Source organism: Neopelma chrysocephalum, unplaced genomic scaffold, assembly GCF_003984885.1.
Source record: "Neopelma chrysocephalum unplaced genomic scaffold, ASM398488v2 Primary Assembly neopelma1_98, whole genome shotgun sequence".
Classification (NCBI taxonomy): domain Eukaryota; kingdom Metazoa; phylum Chordata; class Aves; order Passeriformes; family Pipridae; genus Neopelma; species Neopelma chrysocephalum.
This window is the reverse complement of record NW_020897761.1, coordinates 4989040-5009407: the sequence shown is the minus strand read 5'-3', so window position 1 is coordinate 5009407 and position 20368 is coordinate 4989040. Positions and strand designations below refer to the sequence as shown.

Here is a 20368-nt window from a genome sequence, read left to right as displayed (position 1 = left end):
AAAAGACTAAGTCAAATGGGTCTCATATGCATAGAGTTTATTTAGTACTTAAATTCTACAATCAGAATGCAGTTTACTAGCCATTTTAACTTTCCGTTAAATGTCTAAAAGAAATTACTAAAATTCAATAGTTTCAGTACAACGTACATCCAAAGCCAGAACAGGCAATGCCAAGACTCTTGGTTATTTCAAGGAAGTCCATATGCAAGTAGAAAATGCTATCCCATTCTTCAGTAAAAGGGACCATTACACAACTAAAGGTGCACACATGAGAATAAAAACATTAGTCAATTAATTTTTACTCAGTTTTTGTAAATTACTCCTGTTATTTCCATTGCTTTCAACACTGCATGTACCTAAACTACTTTTTCCCCCCCCCAAGGGAAAAAAGCATCACATTTATCTTCAACTCCAGGTAGCTAGGACTGCAAGAGTGTAATTTCAATTTGACAGCTTTATTTTTGTGATGCAGGTTTGAAACTGCATCATTTATAGAAAGTCTTCAGAATAGAGTTGTCTGCACTGTGCATCTTTAATGTGTAATAAGCTAATTAAACACACTGGCCTCGTTATATTTTTATTGCCATTTACTGTATTTTGCACAGTCATCAAGATAAACACACAGATGTGCATCTCTTCCTGAATTTATACTTAATAAAGCAATTTATTTGCACATACAGTCATAAAAGAACACCAAGTACTCTTTTTCTCTGTGTAGAATTCTTCGGCCAGCTAAGTGTTTTCAGAAGTTTAGCAATAATTTTGCCCCTGAAAGCTGATAAACCCATCACGTAAAAATAATAACAATAGTACGCAAAGGAATTTTTCGAAGACCTTTTCATTTTGTTCCCTGTTTAGGGACTTTGTTTTCAAACAGTAGTCTAAAATAACCCTTTGAGTTCCAAGTTTCGGAAATCCCAGGGCACTGTCACTTAAGGCAATAATCTAATCCATCTGGAGAAAACATGCTGTGTGCCTGCAAATTCAAGTGAGTGCCCATTTATTAAAGGAGATATGTCTTAAGGCACCCAAAGGGTTAATTATGTTTCTTTTTAACCATATTAAGGCTCCCCATCCAAATAGTTTTTCATTAATTGTGTATAATTTCACAGAAAGTAGCAGCAAGACAGTGCCTTCATTATTGGATGGCACAAAGCCATGTTATGTTTAAGTTATTTAAACATGATATGGCAGTTAAAGTGTGGTTCTACTCTAGGAAATAATAAAAAAAAACCAACAAACAAATTAAGAGACTCAAGAACAGTCGTTAAAAATTTCCATGATTTTATGCCCAGCATTGTCTCCAGGACAAAGCTGTTTATCTTAAAATATGCTTGCCCTGGGATCTGAATATTAAAATGTATCCACTAAAAGATATGGATACCTGCTCATCCAGCCTAAATCCCACGCTTCTAAGTCTGAGAAGCTGGAAACAAACACTGAGGTTTTTAACTAAGCAGACAGATCTGTGAATGTGCCCATCTGTTGCTTTTTTGTACAGAATTCTTTTTAAAGAGTAGAACTGCACTTTTATAGGAGAATGAAAAGACATTTTATTTGTAACTAGTTGTGCTTAACTCTTAAGAAGCTGGTTAACATTAGGGAAACAACTATTTATATTCATTATTCATTAATGAAGCATTTGTAAAAGTTCTCCACATACCTCATATATATGCAAATATATATATATTTAAACTTAAAAGTCAGAATGCAGAAACATCTAAAGAAACCACGCTTTAAGTATCAAAATTTTAAATCCAAATATGTAAGCACACATATTTAAAGACACCATACCTTCTGCCAAAATCAGCTAATCTTACATGTTATCTCTCAGAGCAGCACATACACAATATACTGTCCTAGTTAGTGTATTACCTTTCCCCCCACCCCGAACTCTTACTCAGCAATTTGTACACAATACTGTGTCATGGTGAGATGAAATCTCTACCATTCCAGCAAGAAAGTCATTAGAACAGTTTGCTTACAGCATATCTGCACTGCAAACCACTGCAGACAGCAAAATAAACCTATAAACTGATCAAGTGTCAGAGAAAGTAAGGATTAAAAGCACAAGCAAACGATACTTTGCTTAGGTTTACTTCTACAGCCTATTCTTTGAAGACTTCCTCTAGTTAATACTGTAAAGAAGCTGCCCATTTATCCAGAATATTAATTTAAATGTTTGCCTAATTCTGCCTATGACAGCAGCCTGATAATATTTAACGGAATAAAAAGTTTCAAACCACTGAGCTAATTCTAGAAAAAAGCTTTAAATTTGAAAAGCCAATTGTAAGAGGTTACTTTATAAAAATAAAGTCATTCACAGGCAGGTGTTGGATTTTTGTAAATAAACAAAGTATACTTTTGTCACTGATTTTTACACAAAGTTTTACCAAAAATCCGATAGATACAGCAAATCGAATGTTTTGTAAAAGATTTACATAATTAAAGAAAAAAGTTTATCCACTCTTAAAAAATTAAAATAAATACTATGACATCAGTTCCGGTGTAAGTAGCTAAGCGCTCAATGACAGCAAAAAGGCAGAACAGAGGCAAAAATAAAAAAAAGGAATGGATGAGAGCTTGTGAAAAAAAGATTCAAGTATAGGCCTGAGGTGACGAAGAGATGGGAAAGGAGAAAAAAAATCAACATTAACAGAAAAAAGGAAGGGTAAAACAAAAAGGTAATAGAAGAAAAAACCCAAACGGACCAAAACTAAAGCTTCTGTTACAGTAGCTGTGAGTCAGGTACATGGTTCAGCAGCACAGCATTTTTTGCAATGCACAAAAATATTTTCATAGTGTTCTTACAGACAGAGCCATTATTAAAATACACTTCCAAAACTGCTGGTGTTTCTTTAAGCCAAGAATATGTATTTTGTTGAATAGCCTTTTAAAGCCATAACCATTTATGGGCACCAGTTAAACAACAACAATGCAAAAGAATAACACAACCCCCCTTATGATTTATGTTTAACAAAGAGGTTTAACAGCGGTTTTAAGCAGCAAGGTATTTTAGGGCCAGTTATTAGTAGCCTTCACACAGTGGGCATTTAGACTGGCCCTTCTGACTTCAGAGCTACTTTTAGACTTTTCTTTTTTTTAAACACAGAGGAATGTAGGTAAAGACCCCATATTTTGCCTGTAATCTAATTCTACAAGCATCCCAAACGCTCCTACTCCTTGCTCCAGGTCTAAAATTCCTGACATGAAATTCTATTTCTTGGGCCTCTCCACATTCTTGATTGTGTCCCTTCCATGAAGAACCCTGGCCTTTGATGTTTGTTCCTTATAGCCCTTCATTACAGAAGAATGTTTTACCTCTGTTGTGCTTCCAAACATTAGAACCTTTTTTTCTTTCTTAAAGTGCCTGAACATTACAGCCTTAGACTGTATAATTGTTTAATACTTCAGAATTGTTAAGGGGGTCACAGTGAAATGGCAGCCAAAGTGAAACCTCTCAGTTCTGCCAGATATCAGGAAACCTGCGTTCATCCACTCTACTGTTGCACTCTGCATTTAGACTTATTTTAATCAATATTTTGAATAAAATTAACTAGCCTTAAACTTCTCCCTGTTCAATTTTTACTGATAAACTGCATTGCACAATTATAGCCCCATTTCTGCTTTGTTAGCCAAAGTGTTCCTCCAATGCAAACACCATTATTAATTTCAAAGAGTCCCTGTCTCCTCTTTGGTGAAAAGGTAGGTCATTTATTGTACACTGAACTAATGCTTCAGTTTAGCAACTCTGTCTTAGTTTACTTTTTTCTATTATTTTTGAAGCATTACAGTAATTATTGCCTCTTTACATGTCTAGATATTGGTTTGGAAATTACCAGTTTAATAACTGAAGACTAAAGTCAGGACAATTATGTTATGGCAAATGAGTCATGCTGTCCCCTAAAATTCAGGGTGTGGGCAGATAAAGATCCAGCCTAGGGAAAAGGAATACACAGCATCGTTATTCTATGCCCCTTCCTGGAAGATAATAACAAATGCGAAAAGAAAATCATAGGAACAAAGGTCACACTATAAAGTTTCAGTTGTCAGTATTTACTTCATTTCCCCCTCTCTGTGTAAATCTTAAGGGAGGAGCAGATGACAATGTGGTCTCACCAGTGCTAGTTTTACATTGTGTAACCAAACCACTTAGAATATTCTATTTCTAGCAAGACTTTTTTGTACAGAGATACTATAAATGTTTAGGAGTGTATTATGTACCCTAGCATGGATGACTATCTTTTATTATGGGTCAGAGCTATCCAGTGTCAATAAATACAGGGAGCTACAATTTCTATCAGTTCTACTGAAAAGTTCATCTTTACTTACACACTCTAGTTCAAGTATTTTAAACTGGACTGCTTTCAAAGATGCAACACCACTATAACCGTTCATTCAATCTGTTAGTAACTATTCTAACCTTTTATTTGCAGTAAGTTTACTTGAAAATTACTTGAAACACCTGTTTAAGTTTTCATTTTATATTTAGTCCAAAATATTTCCTATGATTTCACAAATACTACTCCAAGTAAGAAAAAGTACTTGCAAAAGTACATCAGTTATTTTCAATGTGTCTAGCTTAGAGGAAACACCTAATCAGATGTTTGACTACTGCGTAATTTAAAACACATTATTACCAAAACCAACCCCAAAACATCAGTGCATTTACTTGAAATAATTATTAACATGTATTGAGCAAATGAGTTTACTCCCCACATTGATATGGTGTTTTGTATAGATGCAATTTTTCACATGAAATGGCTGGTTTTCTTTTTCAAACTCAAAGTGCTATGTCTCAGCTTTTGTAGGAACATGGTTTTTTTCCTTGATGTCACCTGAGGAGCTGGTGGCAGTCCTGTATTCTCCAAGCTTTCTATCAGAGCTATACTGTAAGAGCAGTGATAATTCACAAGTAACTAATGTTCACTGAAAGGTAACGCTCCTACCATCAGTTCTTTAAGCCCTGGTTTTAATGCCAGAAAAGGCTTCCCTCACTGGTTTGGTTTATTCATTAAAGGAGAGTGTAAGTAAGTAGCAGAATACCTTCAGTAACATGTAACATCCCGTTTTAGCACCAAAAGAGATACCCGCACTAGGGAATGCGAGCTCTGGATTTGTAATTAATATGTATGAGGCAAAAAGAAAAGTGTTACAAGTATCAAAAGTATAATATGAATTTACATTTAAAAGCTTAGGTTTTAGGCAGAAAAATATGGTCTTACATGTTATTTACCACAACGGGTAAATGCGTTATTTTTATAAATCATAATTATTTTCAAATTAACATCAAATTCACTGTTTAAAACAGCCATCATTAGCATAAAAGAGGCTGACACACATATGTTCTAGAGGAAGTTGTAAAAGCATCACTAAAAAACCTTTCTAATCTTTTAAGACTGATCTACTAAAGAGATCTTTTAACTTCCCCCCATACTGACACATATAAAACACATACAGAATTAAATACATATACACATGAATTGCTATCAATCCCTGTTCCAAAGTGGTAAGTTACTCACTAGCTTTCTCCTTGTTTACTCACAGTCTTACTATAAGACTAAAAATAAAAAAATAAAAAAAAGAATCCAGTTTCAATCACTTCCTAAACAAGATTTTGTGAACATGAAGGATGCAACTGTACAGTTCATAAAAGTTTTTAAGAATTGGTCACTATAAACTGGAGGTAGTTTTGAAATATGTTAGCTTGAATTAATTCATGAAATCAGAAGTAGCATTAATCTACAAAAATATTTTTAAAAATGAAATACTCTCCTGTTAGGAAGATTGTTTCTGTATTACTGAATACATTCTTTTGGAAAAAAAAAAAAGTAGCTTATGGTTTCTGGTTGTTCCCACTCAGCTTTGGAGAGCAGGCCAAGACACATGCACTTGTTGATCTCTCTTGCTGAAAGTGTGTTGATGCTTCCTGAAGTTGTAACATGGACTGAATGTGGCATCCCAGTCACTTCCAAGGTCTTTTTCTACTAAAAACAGTTTTTAGAACCTCCTGTCAAGCATATTAATTCTAAAATAGTGCTTCTGAAACCATATTGTGCAGAAACTGCCCCTCAATTTATCTACAGAGATATTTACTCCTGAAAACTCAGATGATGATCTACAGAGAAAAAGACTGGCATGAGCTCTTCCACTTTCAGTTTCATCAGTATAAAATTTCCCTGGATAACTTTTATCCTGTATCACAGTCACATGGTCTCAATATGTACCAGAAAATACTTTTAGGTTTAGTAGGTTTTAAGTGTAACCATGGAAACCATTGAACCTTAGTAATACTTAAAATACAAAGATTTAAAAAAGCCCAAAGAAAAGTCCCTCTCAGTGAAGTTGCTGTTAAGCTGACATTATTAAAAATACTAAACCCATTTTTTTCCAGCCCCATTCTAAAAGTAATTGGTCAATTTATTCTCGCAAACAAGCATTCCACAGCAACAGGGGAGGGGGAAATTAAAAATCTCTCCATATTTATAACCTATTATAAGTGAAATTAAATTATGTATACCCTGTAGCCACTTTTAGCAAACTTCCCACTGTTATTTTAAATCGTGTGCAACAGGAAAAAAGAGAAAAGAGATTTCTCATCTGCTTTTCTTGTTTTCCCTTCACAAAAGGTAACAAAGAATCACAGGATCATTATGGTTGGAAATAACCTCTAAGTTCATTGAGTCCAACCTTTAACCTAACACTGCCAGCTCTACCATTAAGCCATGCCCCTAAGCACCACATCCACGAGTTTTTTGACCACTTCGAGAGATGATGATTCCACCACTTCCCTGGGCAGCTTGTTCCAATGCTTGACTGGACACAGGAATTGAGGTGTGGCCTCACCAGTGCCAAGTCCAGGGGGACAATCATTGTCCTGGTCCTGCTGGCCACACTATTGCTGATACAGGTCAGATCCTTTCCCACCAAGTAGCTTTCCAGCCACTCTTTCCCAAGCCTGGAGTGCTGCACGGGGTGGTTGTGACTCAAGTGCAGGACCCAGCACTTGACCTTGTTGAACTTCATCCAATAGTCCTGGGCCCATGGATCCAGGCTGCCCATATCCCCCTGCAGCACCTTCCTATCCTCTGGGACATCAACCCTCCTGCTGCCCAACCTCAGGTCATATGCAAATGATCCTCTCATCCAGATCATCAGGAAGATGTTAAACAGGACTGGCCCCCCTACTGACCCCTGGGGGACATCACTGGTGCTCAGCCACCAGCTGGAGGCAACTCCCTTCACCACCACTCTCTGGGCCCGGCCACCAGCCAGCTCTTTATCCCTGAACAGTGCACCCGTCCAAGCCATGGGCTACCAGCTTCTCCAGGAGAATGCTGCGGGAAACAGTGTCAAATGCTTTCCTACAGTCCAGGTAGACATATTTACAGCCTTTCCCTCATCCGCTCTGCAGGTCACCATGTCACAGAAGAAGATCAGGTCAGTGAAGCCTTTCATACACCCCTGCTGGCTGGGCCTGCTCCCCTGGTTGTCCTGCATGTGCTGTGTGATCAAGATGATCTGTTCAGTGACCTTCCCGGCACCAAGGTCAAGCTGACAGACCTGTAGTTTCCTGGATCCTCCTTCAGGCCGTTCTGCTAGCTGGACATCACATTAACCAACCTCCAGTCATCTGGGACCTCCCTGGTCAGCCAGGACTCATGAAAAATGATGGAGAGTGGCCTGGCCAGCTCATCTGCCAGCTCCCTCAGCACCCTTGGGTGGATTCCATCCGGCCCCATAGACCTGTGCCTGTTTAAGTGGAGCAGCAGGTCCCTGCTTACTCTTGGATTATGGGGACTTCATTCTGCTCCTAGCCTGGAGCTGGAGGAGTCTGCAGGTGGGTGAGGACACAGCACCACTGCCTCCCATCCAGCCCATCCTGAAGTCCAGATTTTTGACCCAGGAGCTGCAGGCTCACCTACTGGACCAGGAGGGCAACAAGAACTGCACTCAAGCCGTGGAGGAGCTGAAGAGGGTGGTTGGAGGTGCCAGCCAGGCAGCAGCAACCTCTGTGCCTGCCCTTGGCCTCCTTGGGCTCATCAGCTTCCTTTACACACTCCTCAACTACTCCAACTTCAAGCGGTGCTCAGGGCACTGAAGGTGATCCATCTGCTGGCACTGGGTGACCAGGTCCAGGCCTTCCTGGCACCACTTGTCTCTGCTGCTGGTGAAGTCCTGGGGGGACAAGAAGCTGGCCATCCAGCAGGAGTACAAGCCCCTGTTGCTGTGGCTGATGAAAACAGCACATTCTCAGCAGGAGCTGGGCCTGCTGCTGCAGTGAGAGTACCTGCAGCACAACAACTCCAGAGTCCAAGAGGACGTGGTCATCATCGTGGCCTTCTTCACTTACCCTGGTGGAGAGCTGGACTTGGCCAAGCTGGCATTTGGGCTGCCTCCAGCACTGGTGGACAACAAGAGCAGGGTCTGGCACAATGCCATGGAAATGTTTGCTGTGGTGGCATCTTCCATAGGCCCAGGCAAAACCATCCCTCTCTTCAAGTCAGTGGATGTTGTGGAACTGAAGGACAACAGGGATGGGGTGATGCATGTGGTGCAGGCCAGGCTGGCCAGGCAGACCTTGCTGAAGCTCAGTGGACCAAGGGTTTGTACAGCACACTGTGCCCTTGCTGTTATCTGGTCATGACAGGGGGTCCTGTTTACCCTCTGGAACAGATACCGACTGGCTATTCATGGGCCACAGAACTCTGAGCACACAGTTACTGTGGGTATCACTCAAGGGATGATGCTCTGGGAAACTCCAGCTCCATGGTGCCTAGACTGACCCAGGAATAAGTCCAAGAAAAGTCTTGAGTGCGTGGACAGGGGAAAAAACAAACTGCCTTGGGAAAATAAGCATGCTGGAGGCAAGGAAGGTGGTTCAGGAGTCGAGATCCCTTTCTCAAAGGGTGTGGAGAAGGGTTGCCAGCTGTGCTGCAGGGTTCTGAAGGGCGATCTGATTCAACTGATGGGCATAACCAGGAGTGTCCGAGCTGCGCAGGGTGTTCCTGTGCGGCGCCAAGTCCAGGTGTGACAGGGGTGACGTGTGGTGCCACCTCCAGTGGCAGAGGGATCACTGGCTATTGACAGTTATTTTGACACTAGAGATGCAAGCGCTGAGTTTTTCTTAATTTGTTAGATTTGCATGAGACCATAGTTATGTTCAACCTTACAAACACCTTAATGAGAAGCTCTAGTCAGAGATGCTTGAACTGCCACCACCTCATGTAACTTTCTGATATGTATATAATATGCCATATTCTAATAAAGTATATTTGGCTGGGAGTTCCCAGGGTGAAGTCTGTTGCCAGCAATGGACCCACTGGGAAGAGCAAATGCCTAGAAAAATTAAATCAAATCCAAAGCGAAGTTTCGAATAACCTCCAAAGCTCCTGTATCAAAGCCACATATATCCAACATGCCTCTGTCATCTGGATCTGCCACTGTAAAACCATTTGAGGTCATTCCACAAACAATCAGTTTAGCAGGAATACCCATTTTCTAGAGGAAGGACAGAAAAAAAAAAGTCAGAAAACACATACATGGCAGAACATACATATACAGTAACTTAAACATGCCAGAGGGCCAAATCTTGCTTGCATAAACCACTGTCTGAATAGCCATACTGATAGAAACGAGATATGCCACAATCAGAGTTGAAGACTGCCTGTTAACATTGTGTTTACCCTGTAGCAGACATATTTAAAGAAATGGAAATAATTGCAATGAGGTATATTAGCAAAAATTTCCTGCAATACTACAATTCGTAGATTATTTCAAACGCAAACACTGCATTTGCTATTATGCAGTTCATTCTTAGAGACAACTCAATAACAATTATCAAGTCACCTAACAGACTCAAAGTGTGCATTTTTGTCTAAGGCAAGGATTTCTAAATGTTGCTTGAATAAATACAACAACTGTGGTCTGGACAATTCTGCTAAATAAGCTGAATTTGCAGGCAAGCAATCTCTAAGGTAAAGCAAAGCAACTGGCATGAAGGCCAGAGTGCAGGAACTCTTTCTTTACAGAACAAATTTAGGAATGGGAGCTAACCTCGACTAAGGAAACTAAAACACAGTCCATATACACATGCTTACCAGAAGTATTTTTTGTAGTTTAAAAAATAGTTTCTTTAAAAGATTGTTTGCTGAGTTTCTGATACCAATGTGCTTGCAGAGGCTATTTTTTTTTGTTCTCTTTTAAAATTACTAAGTTTAGTGTAGTCCCTTTAAAACATAATGGGCTTTCTTCAGAAAATAGTGCTACCTCATCCTACTGACACTTCCCTACAGGCTTATCTTCATTACTTTATTTAAACTTTTTGGTATGTACTGCAGACATCAAGGGTAAATTTAATTCCGTGAGCCAAATTCCATTCTGTAAGAACTATAAAAAAAATGTATTCAATCAATTACATATAGAATGCAAAAATTCATATACTCCCTGAACAGCAAACAAAGTTTCATGGATATTGCAATACACAAGCAGGGTAGGCTAATTACAAATCCTTATAGCAATTCTGTGGTTTTAAATGTGCACAATTAGTGCACTATGCCCACTAATTCTACCTAACTGCAGAACTGAGCAGTTTTTAACAATATATAATTATTTACTGAAACAAAGCCACAACTACTTCAGTCCCTAAAACATCTTTAGTATTGGTATTTACTTTGTACTGCATTCACTAATCATGAACAGTCAGAAGCATATTTACCTCTCGGTACTCTCGAAGGGCTGTTGCAGGGGGAGTATTTCCAGCAAAGGTCTCATTATCAGTAAATACAATGAAGACATCAACAGCCCTCTGAGTTTTTTGAGCCCATATCATTGGAAGGGAACAATCAGTGGTACCCACTGGAATCTTAAGAAAAAAAAATAAATATACGTGGAACACATTAATACTGAAATTAGTAAACCATGGAAAAATTATCTTTTATGTAAGTTTCATGTTTTACCACACAGAGGTTTTTTTGTTAAACTTAGTCATTTCATCTTAGTTTTAACCAGTTTTTTTTTTTAGTTGAGTTGGGTTTTTTTAACATTCTTTTCAACTCATTGTGACCTAGCACTGCCATTCTAAATTACAATGTTTAATATCTGAAATATTGACATTTTTGGACTTTCTCTAAATAAAAAGGGACCAAAAAATCCAATGTTTTGCTATAGAGATACATACTAAATAAACAAAAGAACAATGTAACTGCTGAGACTTTTTTTTTTACATACTTCATACATTTTCACTAAAACTTGAGGTAATGTCATATCAGCCATCACTGGACACGGGACCATTTCATGTGAAAAGGCAGCAATGTGGGAATCCTTCTCAGTACGTGCTACAACCTGAGAAACAGGAAGACAAAAATAATTCAGTTATATTACTCTGAATTTTTAATGTCTGGATCGAGCCATTCCCTACCAAACACACAGCATGACATTGCTTTTGCATTTAGGACACCGGGCTCCTCATATGCACCAACAGTTCACTCTACACTTTAAATATTCAGTAATATTTTACTGCAAATAAGCACTGCCAAAATCAGAGCTCAAGAACTGCTCTAATTACTACAACTAAAGATAATTCTATATTTCTTCTCTCCCCTCTGACTTGAAATATTGAGTGCTTTTAAACACCAACAAAAGTTCAACTCCTCTATAATACAAGAATACGATGCAACACAGCAGCTCTGCAACACCAAATTGAGGGGAAAGTGATTGTGAACAAAGGCCACATGGATAACTCAAATGTACACAGGATTTATTCTAAAATTTCTTAATCCAATCTGTATTATTCTATAAGTGCTTCTGAAAAAAATTAAAATGTATTTTCAGCTAAGTGGAAAAGCTGCCCTGAACACTTTGGTTTATACTTGAAACCAACTTCTTGAAACTGATCTTTCTGAATACGGTTACCAGGAACTTTAAGGAACTGATCAACCAGTAAGGTACAAGGTCACGTCTTCCGTACCCAAAAAAATATTATATATAAGTTTCCTCCTGATTTCTAACCAGCTTTAGAGCATCTCTGTATCAAAAGACCAGTTACAAATAAAAGAAATGCAATGCCTCACCATACACATCGTTGCTGCGACGGTGCTCGCATTGAGCACACTGCCCAAAACTTTTTGTGTCATTGATGCACTGACATCAACTGCAAGTAAGAAGCGTTTTCCTGTTGGTTCAAGTGTCTAAAAGGAAAAAAGAGAAAAAAGAAAATAGGTACACATAATTAATACTGTCGCCAAAGTTTTAGCACTGTTACCCACCCCACAAACTTTTCGTGATAAGCTTTCAGAAAACACAGAATTCTTGAAAAGGCTTAACAAATTGAAGAACTGTATTACCTTGAAAGCTTTGTAAAATGAGGCATCTAAAGCTTCTAAAATGTCTTCATCAGGACGCCACCAAAGCTTCCCTCTGCTTCCATGTCCAGCTTTATATGTTTCTAATGCAACCAAAATATGCAATGGATGTATTTTACCCTACAGGCAAAAGAAATAAAAACAGAGCTTCTTGAAAATTTGACCTCCTTTTAAAAAAACCCAACAAAGTAATAACAAACTGAACAAGAAAATATGGTTCTCCTACAAAAGTCTCTGGCTCAGTATACTGTTACTTTAAGTTTGTTAAATTTGAAGAGTTCATGCAGCCTTTCCACAGCTGTTGTATGAACCAATACTCCTCAGTTACTGGTGATGGACCTCATCACCTTTCCAGAATCCTCCAGTCAACACCAAATATTAAGCCATCACCAGAATTTTGGTAAAACTTCACAGCTTTATGATTGTCCATCGCAGGCTTACACTAAGAGAAAGTCCCTGTCCTGCTGAGGGGAAAGGAGCTGAGCTAGGAAAAGAACAAACTCAAAACTAGTTTTATATCCAATACAATAACATTTGGACAAAGAAACTATTTTCAGAATATAGCATTCATTTTCCTCTTGCTATAAAACATGCCAAGCATTTTTCTTTTTTGGCTTTCCATACATAAACCATATCATTTGTTTCATGCTAAACCACATCTTTGCTTTACTGAGTTTATCAACATTTTGTTATTTTTTTTCTCAAGGGGAGTTTCAGTCATTAATCACTGCCAGCAGCAAACCTCAGCAAATCTGAACACCTGTCCACCACCTTTCTTCCATCAAAGTACTGCACCATCGTCTTTGCTCTCCCTTCTCCAGTGCCTATGCCTGATTAAAGAAGAAAGCAGAGAAAGGGAAGAGCAGCAGGACGGGAAAAAAAGGACCTATGTTGTTGTGCTCAAATTAGCTTTGAATAGTCTTGAATAATTTAAGGGTCCTTATTTTAATCTTCCCAACTCACAAAACTGTAGGTTAAGGCATCTGTCCTTTCTATGTTCCATTACATTCCTGGATATTTTCTTCTCCCTTTGGGGAACCCTCTTCTCCCTCTTATTTTCTTACTTTTACCTCTTTGATGGATAGTGAAGCAATCTGAAAAGAGAAAGCCTCCTTTTCCCCTCAATGGCTATGCTAGTTTCTTCATTCACTTTCTAGGATCCTATACAAGTGACTTCACTCCCTTTTTAAGCTTGTATTGCTGATTCTAAATTACAAGACTCAGAAGGAACACATGAACGCCAGAGCTAAAGCTTGCCACAGCCCTCATTTAAGAATAAACTACACAGTTCCTCCAAAGAACATCAGTTTTATTTTGTAAAGAGGTTGGCTGAAGAAATACAGTAGAGATTAAAATCCACAAGAGCTGGCATCGATTATGAAAAGTTCTTACCTTTTTTAGCAGTTTCTCATTTCTCAGTTTTTCACATACTATTGCCACTTCTGAACCTCGTGGTTCCAGCACTGAATTTGCTGTCAGCTTTCCTAAATTTCTCAACAATACAGAAATGGGCATCTCCTTCAGCAGTGCCTTCCAAACCTATGGTCAAAGAAAGAGAAGTGAAAAAACAGAAAGACGAGATTCCTAAACTACAAGAACTGAAATCTGTACATTGAATAAGCGTATTTTAAAATAAATGCACAAATTATACATTGAACTTACTTATTTTAAATTAGCTCTCTGGGCAAACAACTTGAAGAACAGCGTAACGGCTACTTTTTACAGAAATCTAAACTTAAGATTCTAAAAAGCATTACCCTAAAGAGAATTCAAAGCTAATAAAGTTTACCTACCTCTTTAGATTTCAGGTGGTTTGTCAGGAGATGCTCTCTAACTAGACCATATTCCTCTATCAAATGAATAACTTCCAATTCATCTTTTGTGCGTTTTACTTTCTCCACAGCCTCCAGATACTTTAGGAGTTTTTCAGTCTCAGTAGAAACTGCTTTCTCTTTATAAGCTTCTTGGACATCTTTCCACCCCTTGGTAATATATTTAGTGACTATAGCAATTCCTATGGAAAAAAGAAAACATTTTTTCCAGCAGGATTACCATCTCTGTACTGGCATTTATCATTCTCACGCAAATGAGTCAGCAGGTTTCAACCTCAGACCTGCCAAACACCTATTAAAAAGGTCAGACATACAATTTAGAGCAGTACTTTTAATTACTGTATTATTCTCCTTAGAACTCAGAAGCCTACTATCCTTGCCAAGTTGCCCAGAGAAGCTGCAGATGCCCCATCCCTGGAAGTGTTCAAGGCCAGGCTGGATGGAGCTCTGAGCAACACAATCTAGTGAAAGGTGTCCCTGTCCCTGGCAGGGGATTGGAACAAGATGATCTTTAAAGTCCCTTCCAATCCAAACCATTTTATGATTCTATGATTTGAAACCAACAGATCTTAACAAATAACAAAAAAAGTGTTATTTCATCATTGGTAAGCAAATAAGAACAAAATGAGGAAATTGTGCTTTTTTATCTTCTCTTGACATATGAAAGAAAAAGAACTAACAAACTGTTTATCTTGAAGACAAACAGGTCAATTTCTGATACAAACCCTCACATTTTTAATAAACAATTTACAAGATACCCTCAATAAGAATTCATCTACAATGGCACTTGGGTTTCCAAAATAGTTCTACAATAAATATAAAAGGTTTAAAACACAGTATTTTCAGGTAAACAAAAATTTATTACCTTCACTGGCAGGTTTTAGGTGGGACAACCTCAGAAGATCTTTATGAGACCAACCACTTCTTTGCTTATATTTTGTAACTGCTAAAGCAAGAGCCATGCCATTCTTTCCATTGTACCAATCTGCAACAGCTTTCCTCAGTGCACGGCCCCACATGCCACATTTCATGCCCTCCTTCAGATCTTTTTTAAACTGGATGAAAGTAAAGAGATGGGTTGGTATGCAACACACCTCGGGGACAGCTTTAAATGCCGCTTGTTTCGTTTTCACATCAGAGCACTGCGAGCAAACTGCAAGGGCAAAAAGCAGGGGCTCCTGCTTTGCTGCTCTGCCCTCTTGGCTAAACGCTTTTATTTCTTCAACAACTTCACAACCCCTGCCCTCTTCGATCAGTCTTAGTAAGGCTTCTGCATTTTCAAAGCCCAGCTTCTGCTCCTTGATGTGGTAAGCACCACACTCTGAGCCGAAGCACAAGAAGTGCCGCAGTCGGCTGGTGTCGGTGACATTCCACTCGTCACCGCCTTCGGAGCCGGGCGCCTGCTTCTCACTCGGGAGCTGCACTCCGCTCTCCTCATCCTCCATGGTTTACAATTCCAAGAGGTCTGTTGAAAGAATAATAAATTGTATAAAAAAGACCCGATGACTACTCTTTTATCACTCTTTAGCAAAGCAAATATATCTTGTCTACACGTTTCCTTCATAAAATTAATCAGAGTACACTCTCGGTGTGCAATAATACACAACTTTGGGGGGAAAAGAAGCAAAAAAAAAAATCTCTGAGTTATAATGGTGACAAACTTACTTCCTTGGAACAAAACTAGAAACTACACAAAAAACATGGCTGGTGTTAAAGCCTTTTGCCACTAATATATTACATCACTTTCTTACCTAGATTTTTGGAATGCAGACTAAACAGTTCAAAACTCACATCTTGCCCTACTCTATTGTGCTGAAGAATTGCTAATACTGACCAACTGGAGAAAAATGAGGGTAAAATAAAGAACTAAAATAATTAAAAACTGTTTAGTCAGAAGACTTCATGACAGTTTATGTATGGTGGGTTTCAGTGAGGCTTAGACAACTTTCTAGCTTTTTAACAACTGAGTACCTCAAGAACAAATTATCTTTGTTACAGGCTCAAATAGTCTGCTGCTCCAAGTGAGAGGTAAGAAAACTCAAGACAGAACAAATTCTGTACCACTTTACAGCACAAAAATTCTCAATCTTTCAGATTCTGATACACTCCTGAGTTGCAAGAGAGTTCATTTGTAATATTTGCAGGCAACATCACTGCTCCTACTTGGAGAACATCCAGCATGGTAAAATTCAAGCCATGACATTTAAAATTAATTAACTGCAGGTGAAATCAAATCAGCAGGGCAAGGGTAAAAAAATTCATCATCATCACTACCTCCAAAACATTAATAGTGCAACAATAAATTTAGTTCTCTCAGTTCTCACCAAATAATAAAAAGACATTAAATAGCATCAAGAGCTCCTAGTACAAAAAAAAAGCAGCACCAACAATCCACTCCATCAAACTGTACACATCTTAAAATACACACAGACTGAAGTCTGAGAACACACAAATGACATTTCCAAGAAATCCACTGAACAATTCTAAAGTTTTGCAAATATCTACTTTTGACATGCTCCTGCCGATACTGAAGATGAATAAAAGCATTTGCTTTTATTTTTTATTATCCTTTTTTTTTAATTATTATTATCCATTTACCAGGATAAACTAGAATAAATAAATGTGACTAACGCAGACAGAGACGTTTTCCCCCCCAGTTTAGGTAAGCACTTTGTTTACAAACAACTTCCCTCCCTCTTTGACACAGAATTTCCCTTTCTCTGTGACTAGAAATGCACCTTTCCTGTTTTTCCTGTACAACATCTGCGCTGATCCGCCTCCAGGACGAAATGATAACCAGCAGTGCTCCCATTACATTCTACAATCTGCTAAAATCATAAAAACAGAAGCCATATGCTGACATCTGGTTTAAAAAAGCAGGTTTCAGTTAGAAATTATCTAAGAAATATCTTTCATTGTATCATTCAGAGCATCACTATTTTTCTTAGTGACTAAATTATATATTCTAACCATGTCTCCTGCCAAACCTATTTAAATACAAATCGTGGTTGAGCTGACTTCTTCACTGACATCTGAGGCATGCAAATACACTGAAAATAACAAGGGTGGTATTCTCAGTGCATGAATACCATATCAGTACCTTTTAATGTCTAGATTCATTTCTTTCAATACAGTACATGGATACTGAAAAACACCATTATCTTGAAGGAAAAATAAGAATGAGGATCATGATGAATAATGAGATCTCCATTTATATGAAATATTGAGAATAATTTCTTGCTGTATCTTTCATACCCCTGCTAAAACAAATACTACTACATTAAAATGAGACAAATGAGAAAACTCTTTTCAGTCATCTATGGATTATGAAGACTTAAAATGAACTGGAAGAACCATGTCTTCAGTTAAATCAAATGTCTCACTTGGCTGATTATATTAAGAAATACCAGCACTACTTGGAATATTTTGGAATTTTTTCCTGTGTTTATCAATTTGTGCACAGGTTCCATCTGATATGTCCACTTTATTTTAATTTTCACTTGGAGAGTCTCACTAGTCCTCATACACTCAGTTTTCTAGTCACTAATACAAATTAGCTGCCATCATCATCACCACCCTGCGGATGGGAACAAACCTAAAAATGATACCATTTCTCAATTTAAAAATGATATTTATCTGATTTGAAATCTAGATTTTTTTATAAGATACTGTGATACAAGATCAGTATTTCCATCAGAGGCATCATCCTGAAAGGCAAACAAGTCACTTCTCCACTGTTACATGCAAATATGCAGTATGATTTTAATTGCATTGTTTTAAAGAAGTTTAGAGCTAACCCTCAGACAAAAAAAATTCTCCTGCTGCACTCCTCTGTTACACTCTGTAAGTAACCTAACTTATGCATGTTAATAAGGCAAAATTTTTATATTTACTTCTGTATGGACTAGGCTATTCATGGACTCAGCGCCGAAAAGAGATAAGTGCCAACATCCACAGGCTTCTGACACGAACCCATAACAGAAAAGACAGCTGCAAATGTACACTCCTCGCTTTTCTGAAGCTACTCTTAGTTTTTCTGACACTTAGCGCTTTAATTTGCCTTCTTAGAAATATACTACAAGCTCCAGAACCAGATGCTGTTAGAACCTCCACCTTTTGTAGAGCTTCATGTTCACTCAGCTCTCAAAGTTATCTTCTCAAATAGAACACAGTATGTCACCAGGGTGAATTCCCTGCAGCACTTATGCCATTAAAAATGCCCACAGCAAGTCTTCTGAAACCTTTAATAAAGTTGTTAATGCTTTCTGATATGAAATCTAGGACACAAACTTGTCTCAAATGGCTTCTTGCTGCCTCAGAGTTTTTAAAAAGAGATTCAACCCAATCTAATATTTTGGATCCTACCACAAACTGTAAATTCTTTAAAATAAATATCTATTTTAAAAATTACCTTTGAAATCTGCAATTTATACCACCACTAAACAGTCACACTAAAAGCATCAAAATGACACTTAGCCAGGAACTACCTGAAAAGCACTTATTCACAGTTGAGTTATTCAAGTCATGTTGGCCATTTCTAACCCTATTTTATATTTTAATCTCACAAGTTCCCAAAGCTATTCCCTCCCTCTTATTTTCTCCTTTAACACCTGCACAACAGACAACTTTCACCCCCACAGATGGACAAATGCAAATACTCATTTAACTTATGTTCTACCATAACCCAACTCTTCATCTGCTGAGCTACAGCAGGAAACCTGAATTTCAAACACTCATGGAGGATTTATCAATGATACTCTGGCCCCATAAGCATTTTCAATTTTTGAGCTACTGGGATACAAGTAACTATGTGAAAAGCCTTAGAAGTCACAGACTAGGTATTTTACACCAAAAATTGCTGAACTAAACTCCATGGTTGCTCCTCGTAATTAAGGAAAGAGAAAAAACACTATATTCCAACCATCATATGAATTAGTAAGTAAAATATGGCTTTGACTGCTCTGAAACAGTCTACACTTAAGTCTCGACTGCTCAGTCAATATCTTTATGTTGCTGTGCCAAAGCATGATTTAGTTCTGTAAACTGACCTTTACTAATTGTTATGACTTTCAAAATTTGCCACGAGTATTCCTAAGAAATAAAATGTCTTAAAGTACAAGTTTCAGGTATATACGAAAAGAACACATAAAGCACAACCATTAACAGAACTGTAGATTCCAGCTTAAGTTCTTAAGTTTAACTGCCAAGTTAACAATGATGAATCAAACTTTGCTGAAAGCTGATGGAATTAAGCTTTGAAAAAGTCAGATTTGGAAAATGCACTGACATTTAAAAGACAACACTTCAAATTGTCTTCAAATATTTCAAAACCATATATACTTCGTTCCACAAGAAACTGCACTCTCCCACTCTGTCCTCAAAATTAAACTGAAGATTATAAATATTGTCTTCTGATTCACTGAGCAGAGAGACTAAAACCATCAGACCAAATTATGGTGGTAACAACACAGGCCTGTGCTATAGCACAGCTCTGACAACATAGTCCCCATACTTCTGAAAATAAGCACTTCTACATCAACTGGAACTCCAGGAGAACACTTCCCAAATCACAAACGAAGTGATGTACGATGGCAGCACAGAAGATATCAGAGTACAGAATCACATACCCGCTCACATATTTCTACTGCACAATTTGCAAGAATCCGCCTGCTTAAAAAAAATGCTCTGACTGGGGGACAAAGGCAGCTTAGCTTACGCAGAAGAGAATTACGAGGTAGGAGAACCTAAAGCCGATACCGGAGCGCAGCTGTCAGTCTCTGTAAAGGCGATAAACACGCGTGACGGGGGAGCTGCGTAACAGAGGGACACGCCCGGCGATGCCCCGCGGGGCTCCCCTCGCCCCGGTGCCGCCAGGAGTGCCCCCCTGGCTTCCCCACATTCCGCCATCATCCCTGGGGCCCCCCGGGACTGGCACGGGGAGCCCGCACCCCGCTCCCCCCGCACCCCGGGACGCGCCACTTGCCTGGGCGGCGGCGGCCGCGGCCCGAGCGGGGCCGGGCGGTGCCGCAGCGCCGGAGCCCGCGGGGCGACGGGCGGGGGACGCGCCGGGGACACCGAGCGGCGGCGGGGCCGCTCCGGGCGCGCAGGGCTGTCCCGCTGCGGCCGCCGGAGCTCCGCGAGTCCCGCACCGGCCCCGCCCGCCGCGCCCCGACA

At 38.9% G+C, this 20368-nt stretch overlaps 1 protein-coding gene and 1 long non-coding RNA gene across 4 annotated transcripts in view; both read right to left on the bottom strand.

The window, feature by feature from the left end:
• Positions 1-20: 20 nt before the first annotated feature.
• LOC113973072 overlaps positions 21-20368 on the bottom strand; it is a 25608-nt gene continuing 5260 nt past the window's right edge. The window contains exon 3 of the long non-coding RNA XR_003536115.1: positions 21-7451. This is a non-coding gene — a long non-coding RNA (uncharacterized LOC113973072). The remainder of the gene's footprint in view (positions 7452-20368) is intronic.
• Positions 25-15703, bottom strand: RO60 (Ro60, Y RNA binding protein). 3 transcript variants are annotated; one of them, XM_027694646.1, is made up of 8 exons: positions 15060-15654; positions 14156-14376; positions 13755-13901; positions 12345-12482; positions 12072-12188; positions 11230-11343; positions 10718-10864; positions 25-9501 (listed from the first exon to the last, which is right to left on the bottom strand). In XM_027694646.1, the coding sequence occupies exons 1-8, from the start codon at positions 15637-15639 to the stop codon at positions 9349-9351; spliced, it is 1617 nt and encodes a 538-aa protein (XP_027550447.1). In that variant the 5' UTR covers positions 15640-15654; the 3' UTR covers positions 25-9348. The 3 variants fall into 3 exon arrangements, with proteins under 3 accessions (XP_027550447.1, XP_027550449.1, XP_027550448.1); XM_027694648.1 differs by having other exon boundaries at positions 15289-15444; XM_027694647.1 differs by lacking the exon at positions 25-9501 and having other exon boundaries at positions 10723-10864; positions 11237-11343; positions 15060-15703.

Bases quoted from the DNA above. Each gene is read 5' to 3' on its own strand.
- RO60 (XM_027694646.1), bottom strand. From the start codon at position 15,639: ATGGAGGATGAGGAGAGCGGAGTGCAGCTCCCGAGTGAGAAGCAGGCG. The intron at 13,902-14,155 runs GTAGGTAAACTT...CTTTGACCATAG, and splicing joins ACCACCTGAAATCTAAAGAG to GTTTGGAAGGCACTGCTGAA. The intron at 12,189-12,344 runs GTAATACAGTTC...TTTTCCTTTTAG, and splicing joins CATTTTACAAAGCTTTCAAG to ACACTTGAACCAACAGGAAA.